At 36.6% G+C, this 14,234-nt stretch overlaps 1 protein-coding gene across 1 annotated transcript in view; it reads right to left on the reverse strand.

Moving 5' to 3' along the window:
- MAP3K1 (mitogen-activated protein kinase kinase kinase 1) overlaps positions 1-14,234 on the reverse strand; it is a 77,278-nt gene that overhangs the window by 7,215 nt on the left and 55,829 nt on the right. Inside the window, exons 10-17 of the mRNA XM_050794656.1 lie at positions 12,196-12,474; positions 8,417-8,538; positions 6,736-6,827; positions 6,276-6,465; positions 4,688-5,969; positions 3,888-4,040; positions 2,751-2,913; positions 1,508-1,639 (exon numbers count right to left, since the gene is read on the reverse strand). Of these exons, the coding sequence (XP_050650613.1) occupies positions 1,508-1,639; positions 2,751-2,913; positions 3,888-4,040; positions 4,688-5,969; positions 6,276-6,465; positions 6,736-6,827; positions 8,417-8,538; positions 12,196-12,474 (2,413 nt within the window). The remainder of the gene's footprint in view (positions 1-1,507; positions 1,640-2,750; positions 2,914-3,887; positions 4,041-4,687; positions 5,970-6,275; positions 6,466-6,735; positions 6,828-8,416; positions 8,539-12,195; positions 12,475-14,234) is intronic.

A 14,234-nucleotide genomic window follows, 5' to 3' on the forward strand; every position in this document is an offset into this window, starting at 1 on the left:
AACAAAAATAAGGACAGATTAAAAACCCAGTAAAAATACTAATGAAATAGAACAACTACAAAAGAAAGAAGTGAACATTTCAGAGGTTCAGACAGTTACTCTCTTTTCCTTTCACTTCATTCTTGCTAAAGGCACACAGCTCTCTCTAGCATAAGGAAAATCTAAAACCTTGAAAGCAAAGTCTGAAAAACAAATATTATAAAGCACAAGGAGATCAAAAAGGCGATTTAGTGAAACTTGAAAGAATAAGTGTTGAAAACCTTTAATATGCTTTCCAACAAAATCTTTTTCCAAAATTCACATTTTAGCCTAATTTACATTTGAAGACAATTTTGTTGAAACATACTGATCTAGACCAATTCAAAGTATATGTGCTAAATTCATAATTAGAGCTTAATTTAAAAAGTTATAAAATTACTTCAATACATTATGTCAAATACTAGCTAAAAAGAATGATGACAGAAAACCAAATTTGCTCTTGAGAAAAATAAACTGAGGCCAGGCACGGTGGATCATGCCTGTAATCTCAGCACTGTGGGAGGCTGACGCAAGCGCATCGCTTGAGCCCAGGAGTTCAAGACCAGCCTGGGGGCAACATGGCAAAACTCCATCCCTACAAAAAATATAAAAAATTAGCCAGGCATGGTGGTGCACACCTGTTGTCCCAGCTACTTGGGAGGCTGAGGTGGGAGGATCACTTGAGTCCAGGAAACAAAGGTTGCAGTGTGCCAAATTTGCAACACTACACTCCAGCCTGAGCGACAGAGACCCTGTCTCAAAAAAAAAAAAAAAAAAAAAAAAAAAAAAGAACAGGAACCACAAAAGATTTGAAGGAATTTTTCTTAAAAGAAGTTTATGATATCCCAATATCCCATTATTCTAAATAAAACCAGGTAAAGGAACTTTCTGGGAGCCTGTGTATCATGAGGCCAAGACAGGGAATCTGGAGACATGTATTGTATACTTTCTGCCATTAACTAGCAATAAAACTGTAGAAAAGGCACAGCCTCTCTTGTATTCAATATATTTTTCTATTAAATGAGGAAGGCAGATTAAATGACCCCTAAGACTTCTTTCGGTTCTAATATTCTGAATTACTCAGAAGAAAAAAATCCCATAGTTAGAAACCATCAACAAACGTTCATTTTTTTTTCCTTCTTTGAGACAGAGTCTCGCTCTGTCACCCAGGCTGGAGTGCAGTGGTGTGATTTTGGCTCACTGCAACCTCTGCCTTCTGGGTTCAAGCGACTCTCCTGTCTCAGCCTCCCAAATAGCCAGGATTCCAGGCATGCGCCACCTCACCCTGTTAATTTTTGTATTTTTAGTAGAGATGGGGTTTCACCATGTTGGCCAGGCTGGTCTCGAACTCCTGACCTCAACTGATCCACCTGCCTTCACCTCCCAAAGTACTGGGATTACAGGTGTGAGCCACTGCGCCTAGCCCTGAATTTTAAAATTACATTAATTTTTTTTATTGTCACTAGATAATAATTAAAAGAATTCCTACCTTTGACATCTCTGTGAATGATTTGGTTTTCATGGAGATACGAAAGGCCACGAAGTAATTGTTCAGTGTAGTTAATAACTACTGATTCTTTGAAAGCTCCATATTTACTCAGCAAATGAGCCACAGATCCCCCTATAAGACAATAGAAATAATTATCATAAACTTAAAGATGGAATTAAAAGTATTTATTACACTTTGATTTCTAAGGTTTTCACTGCATGAACTCACATTCACATATGAAATAGAAGAAAAACATTTCAAAACTAACATATTCCTATATCATCTCAAAAACTACTAATTAGGAGACACTTTCATGGAACCCACAGGGAACCAGTTTATTGGAGGGTCAAGATTTCAGAAAGCTGTAAAAGTTAACCATTTTGGATGAAACTATTTCTGAAATGTACAATTCACTTCTCTGTCTTCTCAAAATAACACAAAACAACTTTATTAATGACTAAAGTAAACAATGTTAACAATTATTTAGTAAAAGGTGAAATGAATGGGAGGAGGAACAGAAGACCCAGAGTTAGGCTTCATATCCTACCATTTACTAGCTCTGTCCTGGAACATGTCTCAAGTTTAGCTGCTTTTAAAAGTGTTTATAGTAGTCAACCTATCTACTGTAGCGTAAATCTTTATTAAGACCAACAACACATAACGCACTTAAGAACTGATTGGTAAATAGAAATGCACTCTTAAATACACACGCAAATCTAAGAAGTTAAACCAAACACTTAACCCGTTCATCACATCAGGTCATTAATTTTATTGTATACATTGTATAATACAAAATAAAACTCAGTCTTCATTTATTTCAGCAGATGACAAGGTTCAACTTTATGCTTCAGTGCTAGTTTACTTGTAGTAAGTTTTCAAGTTATATGTTAATTTTGTTTTTATATTGTTATGTTAAAACACCTCCTCATCTGTCCAGTTTATCATGGATACCTGGAAATATACAGATCTTATACATATCAAGTATTAAAAACAACAATGCTACACAATCATTGAAAAACACACTGGAAAAGTTTAAAAGGTAGAGATAGTCAATATTTCATTTATATTAAATGAAATACAAAATGAAGTATCTGTGGTTCATACTAATATATTCGGGTGATTTGGTTTTAGAAACCCAAACTATTTGATAAAAATAAATTTTAATTAAACCGGTTTTTCCTAAATTTAATCACAGAAAGTTAAATCCATGTACTACTATTTGTAATTTAAAACATTAACATACCTGCCATCCATTCAATGAAGAGATTGTAATTGCTCTTCTCACACGTGGCTCCCAACATCCTAATGATGTTTGGATGATTCAGATGGCTCATCATTCTTATCTCTTCTCTTAATGCTTCTACTACTTCTTCTTGCTCAGATGATGTGTTTCTGACATAAGTCACCTGTTTCAAATAAACATGTTCACAGAGTTTTGCATATTTTCTCTAGCAATCTGATCTAAAACGAACAAATGCAAACCAGCATATATATTAGCAACAGATGGCATTTATGTTCATGGATGCAATGTACTTTAAAAAAACCCAAGTCAAACTCTTTTAAACACTAAGAATCTAGCGTAAGCAGCAGTGAACATCAGAAATGACAAAAATATCCGGATATAGTCAATATTCCAATAGTCTCAGAGTAAAAATGAGAAAAGTCCAAATATGGGAAAATAATCAACATGATTTAAAAATGAAAGTTTAATAATTTTCGTATCCTAAGTATACTCATTATAAAAAGTAAAACCACTGAAACTCCAAGATGGCACTGCACCAGTACACTGTTGAAAGTACTTGAAAACCACACCTCTACTACCTACAAAAAGCAAAACCAAAAAAACCTTTGTAAGGCCCATCTTGATATTGTAGTCTTATGATAATCATACTTCAACTTTTATTTTTTTTGAGACAGTCTTGCTCTGTCGCTCAGGCTGAAGTACAATGGTGCGATCTCGGCGCACTGCAACCTCTACACCTCCTGGGTTCAAGCAATTCTTCTGTCTCAGCCTCCTGAGTAGCTGGGACTACAGGTGCCTACCACCATGCCTGGCCAATTTTTGTATTTTTAGTAGAGGCAGGGTTTCACCACACTGGCCAGGCTGGTCTCGAACTCCTAACCTCAAATGATCCAACCACCTTAGCCTCCCAAAGTGCTGGGATTACAGGCATGAGCCACCACGTGCAGCCTCAACGTTTAATAACAACAGAATTCATGATATTTCTGGTGCTTTGGAAACATCTACTTTGAAATCTAAGTTTCTCAAAGTTTAAAGAGCTAAAGTACAAACATGTGGACATATCCTTTATTCTTTTTACTGAACATGCTTCATTTTGTGATTTGAATCATTTCATTTATATGCTCACTAGATATTTACCTGTTTAACAGCCATTAAAGTTCCAGTTCCCACATCTTGAGCCTGATAACAAGAAGAAAATGCTCCAAGGCCTATCTGTTGACCTTTCAGCCATTCAGTGTCTTCTCTATACGGTTGTTTTGCTTTGGTATGTCCCGGTAGAGTCTCTGGTGTCTACATATTAAATGAAAGCAATCTTTTTACTGTTAAAGGAGTAAGATTTTGTGAAATTAGTCGGCAAGATATTATTCTTGTTCAGTCTGGCTTCCCAAACCACCTATAAATGTGACCTCTGAATGGAAGGTATTTGTGACTAACATCAAATGCAAAAGTGATCACCATTATAGAATTAACCAGAAATGCCCACAGACAAGAATTATTGCTGTTTAAACAGTACAAACATTATTGTTGTATAAGTAATAATTTTATGTGGAAAAATCTGCTTCTAAATGTTAGAAGCAGCATTTCTGAATTAGGTTTATTTTCGTATGGTCCAAGGAAGCTCTCTGTGAGACAGTGTCTTGCTCTGTTATTCAGGCTAGAGTGCAATGGTGTAATCACAGCTCACTGCAGCCTCAAACTTCCAGGTTCAAGTGACCCTCCCCACCACAGCCTCCTGAGTAGCTGGGACCCCAGGTGTGCTATCACGCCTGGCTAATTTTTTGTAGAGACAGGGTCTTGCTTTGTTGACCAGGCTGGTTTTGAACTCCTGTGCTCAAGCAATCCTTCGACCTCAGCCTCCCAAAGTGCTGGAATTACAGGTATGAGTCACTGCCTAGCCCCAAGGAAGTTTTCTAACCTCTTAAAGAATCTATACTTACATCCTGTTGAATAATGATGATATCTTCTCCATTTTCAACCTGCAGCTGAGGAACTATGGGGAGGGCATCCTGAGACGCTGACATTGCCATGGCAATTGCTAAAGCTTCTTCTTCTTCAGCTTCCATCTTTTCTTTGCACTTTTGATTATGATTCACATCATCTTTGTAGGTATCATCATTTTCAGCCTTTTCAGGAGAGAGGACAGCAACTTCTGACTTGAAAGTGACTGTTGTATCACTTGAAGGCATAGATGCTTCAAGAAGGTCCTCAATACTGGAGTTGAGCTCTGTATTGACATCTAATCTGCATTTCTCCTCTACTGGGGTGAACACTGTCTCATCACTGGGTATAACAGCATTACTACTACTGCTGCTACAGCCAAAGTTGTCATCACATTTGGAACTACTGTTCAGATCAAGTGTCATGCTATTTTTTGAGGGATCTCCCTGTTTACTTGTATTACCTGGGGTAGGTCGAGATGGCTTTGGCCTGTGTATATTACTGGAGGGCAAGGGTCTTGACTGAGTAAAGACTGGGGAAAGTTTATCTGAGTCTCTGTTTTCAGGACAGTTTCTGTGGAATTGTAGAGAAAACTTGCGCTGTGTTTGAGGAGATGCAGAAGGTATTTTGCAGGGAACGAATCCCTGAAGTCTATGCTTAGAGACATCTGTTGCAGTGCCAGCTGGTACAGATGGGGCCGAAGAAGAAGGGCTTGACAAGGCTGGAAACATTAATTGGGAATGATGAGATAAAGGAGAGGAGTTCAAACACTGACTATGGGGCCTGCCTTTTGTTTGAACCATTGGCTTTGGTTGCTCTGTTGTTGTTGAACTAGAAGGTCCTACTGAAATGCTGGCCAGTCTCTCAGAAATGTCCTCTGAACTGGCACTCAATTTTGTAGCACATAATCCTTTTCCAGTTTTCTCTAAATGGATTGTGCACTCAGGGGAACTCTTCTCTGTGGTTTCCGGATAGTCACTGGGAACAGATGCCTGCAAAAAGCTATCCTGTTGACCATCCAAAGTGTCTTCTACACCCAACTGGATGGCTTCAGCAATTTCCACCTCATCTGCAATAGCCATCAAACGGCGATGCATCCTGGTGAAGTGAGTGGAACTGGAAACACTCAGCATTTCTAACAGTTTTGAAAACACATGGGGTACTGTAGTAACCATTCTTGCAGAACTCAAGTAGATCCTTCTGGAAAGTTTGCCAACCATTGAGTGGGAATTATCAATGGACTGCAAAGCAAAGGTTAAGAGGGACAGCAGCTTCTTATACCTGAAAGAAAAAACATTCATTACAATAATAAGTTCCAATTACTGAAAAACACATGGAAACTTAAAAAATGGTAGTAATTTACAGCATGTATACTTCAAAAACCATTTCAGCATAAAGTATCTATAAATTTTAAATTAAACATCCTAGACTTTGGGTTTTCATATGTCAATCAAATATTAAGGTATCAGCAACCTATTTATGCTCTGTATTTTCTGAGTCTTTCATGAATCTAAAATGTGTCATTCTTGAGGAGGGTGTAGGGAGGGCAGAAAGATACATGTTATATATTTTCAGAAGAAAAATCACCTGATTTCAACAGGCTCAGCTTGTGAAACATCAGTACTGACAATATGAGGATAAAATTCAGCAGGAAATTCCAACAACAGTCTGTCTATAAGACAAAGGCGGCCAAGAAGTTCTTGCCAATTGTTTGATTCAGTTTGGTTTCCAAGAATACAATTTAAGACATAATCAACACCACCAATACCAATGGATCCTACAAAAAGGAAAGTAAAAATAAGTGATTAAAAAATAGTGATATTAAAATCTAAAACAAGACATGATTAAATGGTATAAGGCCAACAAAAATATTCTGAACTATTTTCAAGAATTTCTCTCTCAGATTAATTCACATTTCTAATCTAATCAATTTATAAAATTACTTCAAAATCCTGTAAACTGCCTCATGAGAGATTATGAGATTAGACAAGGCTGCTGAGGAACATGATAAAATATGCCATATTCATTTTAAGTGAAAAGTTATTACCAGCTTTAAGTATTTCTCTGCCAACTGCCAACTCTCCTGCTTGGCCTTTGCACAGTTCCAACAGTGTTGATATGGACAGCTGACTTGTGCGGCTAAAAAGCAAAGGAAAAGCAACATCAATCCTGGATCTTGGCTAAAATACTATACAATATTAGAGGCATAATGCAAGGCCTTGTGAAAAAGTGGAGAAATGATGTTTTCAGGAGTGTTTACTTTTCCACCACTAAAATCACATGAACAATGTCACCATAAATAGTAATACTCATTTATTAGGTCTAATTTTGTAAATTTAACATATCCTCTACGTTAAGCACAGAATCTTCAACAATGGCTCTTAGTATTGATTTAAATACCAAATTAGATAAAAGTCTTACATTTTGTTAAAAGAAATAACAAAGACCTTGACATTTTGATTTCTGAACTTTTACTAAGAAGCTCTTGAATTAAAAACAAAACCTTCCCATCCAAAAACTCTCCATTTCCTTACATAGGCAGAATGAGGTCTGAATGTTATAAAATCTCTCTACAGTATTTCTTATGTTCAGTCATTCAGGTGACCAGGTAAACAACCTAACTTTAAAGTTTCAAAAAGCAAGCAGCACAACAAATACCATGAGAACACTGAAGTCTCGGAAATATACCTATTCTAATACTAAAAAATGACACTTTTCCTATGCATTTTGCAAATTTTTAAATTTGCATATTTTACAGATATACAATGTTTTCTCTAAGAAACAAGAAAACATCCAGTATTTTCAATCTATAGAGAAAACGACAGAGGCAAAAGACAGACTTCATGAGATGAGAAATTCGTTAAAGGTAGGTATCTAATTTTTGAGACCCTGTGCAAACAGTCATTATGACATGCAGAGGAAGAGAAAAGTGGTACTGAGAGAGCTCTAAATGGGTGAAATGGAAGAGGCAACACAAGGGAGATTCAACACTTGCTGCTAACCAAGATCTGCTGGGATAGAAAGAAATAGGAACTACCAAATAACTGATCACAGTAGCTGTGATTATTAAATGAAAATTTTCCCTCCTCTTTTATGGAAGGGGAAAATAAAAGAGAACTACTGGTCTGAAAAAAGCATGGCTTGTACTCATCTTTACTGTCACTGCACCTCAATTCTCTACTTCATATTTTTCTTTCCAGTCAGGGTTATTCTTGTTCCCTGTCAATTTTCAAGGATATTGCAGGAATATATAAAATCTAAAATTTTTTTGACTAAAACTGTCATAATTAGAGTAAAATTCCATTACACTGAAAATAATGAGATGGATTTGTTAATTTTTTATCCTGATAATAAGGCATATACAGGTGTAATGATCTTACTGGTTCCTATCCTGTGTAACCCATGAGATTATACCTTATGGATATAAATGTCAACTACAGTTCTTACCAACTGTACTTCAGATTATGAATGTTATTTAAGAGAATAAATCACAATACAATAATGTGGAGATCCATGCAGTTTGTTTGCCTGGCTTTTACTTGCCAGTAGTTCTTTCCCCCAGTCCTTAAGAGCTTCAAGTACTGAGTTTCCATTTTAAATCTCACATTAAAAGACAATGTTCAAAGAGTCATTTAATAAAATGTATCAGATATTCACTAGGTGTGAGGCTTGCTGCGAGGCACTTTTAAGACAAGAGGGTTTGAAGTGGTTCATCAATGAAGCCTTACCTATTGGCATCTGCACATTTGACTAGGATGGTGTCTACAACTGGCCGGAGAAGTCTCTGAAGTTTGATTCTTTCCGCTAAACTGTGACAAGGAGTATATACCAGCATGGCTCTCAGTGTTTTCTGAGGAAAAAAATCTGAAGGTCAGTTTATGTACACTTAAAAAGCATCAGAGATAATGGCCTAATTTGAGACAATATGAGCAACAAAATAAGATAGGAATAGATTATAACCCATAGAATAAAGTAAGAATCCCATGCGTCTGTAATGATACAAACAACTAACAAAATAAATGAATGGGGTAGAAAGGAATTTTCTGAACTCTTTTCTCTGCAATTTTTAGAAGTCTGAATTCATTTCAAGACGTAAAGTTAAAAAAAATTATTTTTAAAAAGAAAAAGAACAGGAGCCAACCTGAAAGGGCTCTCAATGGTCAACGCTGGAATAATTAGAGCAACAAAACAAATGATGGTAGTACTGGGTTGCAACCCACAGAACAAAAGGAATACCCAGGAGCCTACGCTGATATAAATTAAAAATTGAGTAGGTACATAAACGGAGAAGCTCTACTTTATAGAATAATTCCAATTAATGTAGAGGGAATGAGGAAAACAGAAAATCACCATTAGAACACCATTTTTTAAAAAAAATATACTTTAAGTTCTGGGGCACATGTGCAGAACGTGCAGGTTTGTTATATAGGTATACACATGCCATGGTAGTTTGCTGCATCTATCATCCCATCATCTACATTAGGTATTTCTTGTAATGCTATCCCGCCCCTAGCCCCTGACCCCTGACAGGTCCTGGTGTGTGATGCTCCCCTCCCTGTGCCCATGAGAGCACCATTTTTAATGGTGTAGTAATAACTGCTATAGGCAAGATCCACAGATGTTTTTAAAATCAGTGGACAAAATTTTGAGGTGAAATAGGATATTTGCATAATCTCAAAGTAACTCTCACAAGATATCTATGAATATTAATTTTACAGCAGGGAAACTTGGTAGATATTACCTTAACTGACAGCATCACCAATAATAAAAGCCATGGACATATGTACCCACTGACATGATGCAATGAGAAAGGCCTATCACCTCTGTGGCATTCTTGTGAAAAATATGTAACTTCCATCTAATCATGAGAAAACATCAGAGAAACCCAAATTGAGGGACATTCTACAAAATAACTGGCCAGTATACTTTGAAAGTATCTGTCGAGGTCATTAAAAACTAGGAAAGGGTGAGGAACTGTCATGGGTGAGAAGACATTAAGGGGACATGGTGACTAAATGCACTGTGGGATCCTGGATTGGATCCTGGGACAGAAAAAAGACAACAGCAGAAAAGCTGGTAAAATCTGAATAAAGTCTGCAGTTTAGCTATGAAGGGCACTGTTGGGCAACAAGAGAGATTTCAGTATAAACTTTATAGTACAAAACAGTATTGTGATTAATGTTAATGTGCTGACTGTATATGGAAGAACAAATGGAATTATGTATTTGGTTTTAAGAGACACATATTTAAGTATTTGAGGAGAAAGTGTCACGATGCCTGCAAAAAACTCTCAAATGGTTCAGCAAAAAAAAAAAAACAATTATACATGGAGAGGGAGGGAGAAGAAAAAAAGGAAGAGACAAGAGGAAGGGGACATAAGGGAAAGGGAAAGGGTGAGCTTTAAGAGCAGAAGCCATTTCTGCCTTCATGGAGCCTGGTATCCTTTATACAATCTTTGTGCTCTAAGAACTCATAAGCTAGTTGGGAAACAGTCTTAACTTAAGAAGAAACAACCATGACAGTAAGGCAGTTACACTGCGCACAAAAAGAGTAACACGGCAAAGGCTTTGCAGAAAAGGAACTGGCAAAAAGAGGATTTTATTTAGTCAAGTATGCCTGAAGGTTTGTGTTGGAAAATAGTAAGAAAGTGGCAAAATGTTGGGCCAATTGGTCTTTATTCTACAGTATGCTGGTCCCTCCAGATGCTACGTGAAGAAACAGGCTGTAGCAAAATAACTCTGGGAAACAATGCATTCTACCCTTTGATCCTTTAGGTTCACAATGTACACTAGCTTACTGAAGGATCCTAGAAGTCTTTCAAAAGTCAACAGACCTAGTTATCCTTGTGTAATCCAGTGTTCACCAATCTTAACTGAATACAGGATTCTTTTTTCAGGTTTTCACAACCCTGCCAAACTTCCACAGAATATGCTTTAGGGATGTCGTTGAAGAAACAGAAACCTCTAAAGGTTTCTAAACAAGTTGGGGGATAATCAAACTTGTGTTTAAGAAATAATGATAACTATTCATGTTCTTACAATGTGCCAGGCATACAGCTGAAAGTTTCTACATAATCTAATTTCAAATCTAAGAGGTATTTTCATTATTTTATGGGTGAGAAAACTGAAGTTTATTTAAGAGAGGTTAAGTAACCTTCGTAAAGTCACCATGCTAGCAAAAGGGAGAACCAGAATTTGAATCCAGGTCTGTCTCTATGATCTTGATCATGTGTTCAGATTGCCTAGGCTAGTCCAACTTTAACCAGCACATTATGCAAGCACTGTGGCTGGAATGATAAATTATGAGATCACTCAATTGTGACTCCAAACCCATGTTCATTACTGTCATGCTGTATTACCTGTCAAGAAGATTCATTAGGCCCAATCGTTAGAGGATGGATTAGAAAAAGACTGAGGTTCCGGGGAAGCCTACAGACTACTCATGAATTTTAAAAACAGACCAGATAAGAATTAAAGTAGTGGTTCTGAATTGGGGGCAGTTTTGATCCCTGGAGACATTTGGCAATGCCTGGAGACATTCTTGGTTGTCATGACTGTGGGCATGACTGGGTGGGGGTGGGTTTGCTCCTGGTATCTAATGGGTAGAGGCCAGGGATGTTGCCACAGTACACACAGGACAACATTCCTGGCTCTTCCCCCACCCTGCAACAAATAATTATCTAACAAATGTTAATAGTACTGAGGTTGAGAAACCCTATTCTAAAGAGACAGATACTCCTAAATTACCTCCTTGTCACTCTATTCCACTCATGAAAGAACTTTTAACAAGTTAAACTGAAAAAGCAATTCAATGATCTATGTCATGGAACCCTTTTCTTTGAAAAGGCTTTTGAATCTCCACATGACAGTGTTTTATTAAAAATCAAAATGTTTATTAAAAACATATCTTCCTTAATATCTGATAAATTTTTTTAAAAATCAGAGTAACACTGATGACTTTGCCATCCCCAAAAGCATTTTTAATTTGGTCATGTATAAGGTATCTGCTCAGAAAAACATAAAGATATGAACAGCAAGATACTAAAAAAGTCTTTAAAAATTAGCAAGCTTGTCTAGCTTGTCCTATTTGTTGTTGTTCTGTTTTGATTTGTTTTAGGCTTTAGCAGTCTGAAGCCATGGTGTTTAGTCTGTCTCTAGGGATAAGCGGAAAAGGAGGATGACGAAGGAGCTTTACTGTCCCAACCAGAAACAGAAACTAAGAAACCATAACTGTATTCTCTCCCTCGGATACCCCTGGAAAGTCTTTAAAACAATGAAACTAAACAGTGAAATAGCATATAAGAAACCTTGGACATACATCATAAAACCAGTAAAATTCAAATAAACAGAATAAAAGAAAAATTGTAATTTCCTGGAATTATGGAACAAAAATAAAATTTGGATTTTCCAAAATTAGGTAAAGTAGCTTTATTGTATCTTAAAAACACTACGAACCATCAAAAAACCCCAAACCCATAATGATATGATTATGGAATAAAGCTACTTACTAAAGCAGCAACGTACACTTTGTAGACAGGGTCAGCACAGACCATTGACAGAACGTTGCAGCATGCCTCCACCACATCTCCTGAGATACTCGTCTGGGAAGACCCACTGGCAGCTCCCCCACTCGGGCTGCTTCCACTGCTGCCCCCGGAATTTCCAGTGCTCTCCCCATTTGCCAACAGCAGGGCCCCACTGACATCATGGGAAAGACGCCTGAGGGCCATCTCTCTCACATTCCAGTTTCTAGAAAATAAGCAGCCAACGAGTTCCATTCCAAATACCTGGATCAAACACACACAATGAATTCAATGTAAAGAAAAGCTTATGGACCCAGAGTATTTTGAGTTTAGCATCATTTTTGATTACTACATAAAAACTGGGCATTTCTTAAATCTTCACCATCCTTCACAACTTCAAATATATCCAGCCACTTAAACATCATAAGGAAGAATTTTATACTCAGGTTTAACTGGTAATTATCCAAAGTCATTAATATTTATTAGTTCAGGTAAAATTAATAATAAACTCCATTAAGTCATTAGATGGCTATACATACATTCTATGCCTCTATTGTCCCCCATGCTTACCAAAACGCCAAAAAAAAGGGAAAACCTCAACTCTGTATTCATATTAAGGTAGTTTAAAGAGAAAAACTGGAGCAAGATTAAGAAAAGAAAAAAAAGAGATCAAAAAAGGCACCAGGAGAAGGTTTCAAGAGATACAGAGTATTTCTCTTACAGACAAGAGCAGTAAGTAAAATACATTTAATTAGTTTTTGTCTGTACAAAAAGGTTTAAAAAACTAGACAAAACAGGTAGGACTGTAAAACGAACGGAGTGGACAAATCAAACTGAAGAAAAAAGGCTTGTGTTCGAGTAAGCAAAGGAAAACGGTAGACACAGAGTTATAGTACATGCTGTTACCGTCGTCAATCCCATGCCCCAGAAGCCAGAGTCCCTACAGTGAGGAAAGCGTGAAGGGTCTTTCCCTTCACGCTTTATGGGCCAATTAGCTAAAAGCAAGCTTAATACCTAAGATAATTCATCATGTGAAAAATGTCTAAATATTAAAGATGAATAAACACAACTTTTGGAAAAATGGATCATGACATACTTATTTACATGTGTTTTGTTATAAAGGGATATTATGGGAGAATGAACCAACTAGAATATAGTGAGCTTCTGGTACTGTTAAGTAGTGTACCACTACCTATGTTTTAATTGTCTTACCTAATATGCTTAATAAAAAGCTAGGAATATAGAGCCTAGTCTGACCTAAAGCTTAGGCAAAACAAACTAGACCATATCCTTGAAAGAATGAAATCTAACAGCTCAGAATCAACTTGAGAGTTCTTTGATGGGTCATGAAAGGGCAGGTGAGGACCTATGTTCATTAATATTTCATTAAATTTCATTAATGGACTAGATACAAGAATATGTGTTTAATATTTTTGCAGATTTTATTAGATTCATAAATGGGTTGCTAATATGCTAAGAGAATTCCAAAGGTGCAGGACTATAATGGTCACAAAAGAAAAATGAAACAAATCCTAATGATATATAAGCTCAATGTGTTAATACATCTGTTCACAAATTTAATTCAACAGAATTTAACAGATTACTGAAAATAACTATTTTACTTCATTATTGTCTGGTACAGACCTGACTGGTTTTAGATCCTACATTTAAAAAATAATAGACTAAGCATTCAACAACCAAGAAAATCATTACAAACCAACTGACAAAAAAGCCCTACTTACTGAGGATGAAAAAGCATTCAATCAGAAGAGATGGTAAAGGGATGGAAAACTGTTCTTACAAATCAAAATGATGAACTCAAGGTAACTATCACATATTTTTTCTTATTCATCTGCTCTGCAATTATTAAGCACCCATTGTATGCCATTAGGATATGAAAGGAGAAATTAATTTTAAATGGCAGCAAATAAGAAACATGATAAAAATTCTTGGCAGGAATGGGGATTAAACATTGGGAGAAGTTAGCACTGAAGGGTTCTGGTTCCTATCCTTCTATCCTTGAA

Source organism: Macaca thibetana, chromosome 6 (assembly GCF_024542745.1).
Source record: "Macaca thibetana thibetana isolate TM-01 chromosome 6, ASM2454274v1, whole genome shotgun sequence".
NCBI classification, from domain to species: domain Eukaryota; kingdom Metazoa; phylum Chordata; class Mammalia; order Primates; family Cercopithecidae; genus Macaca; species Macaca thibetana.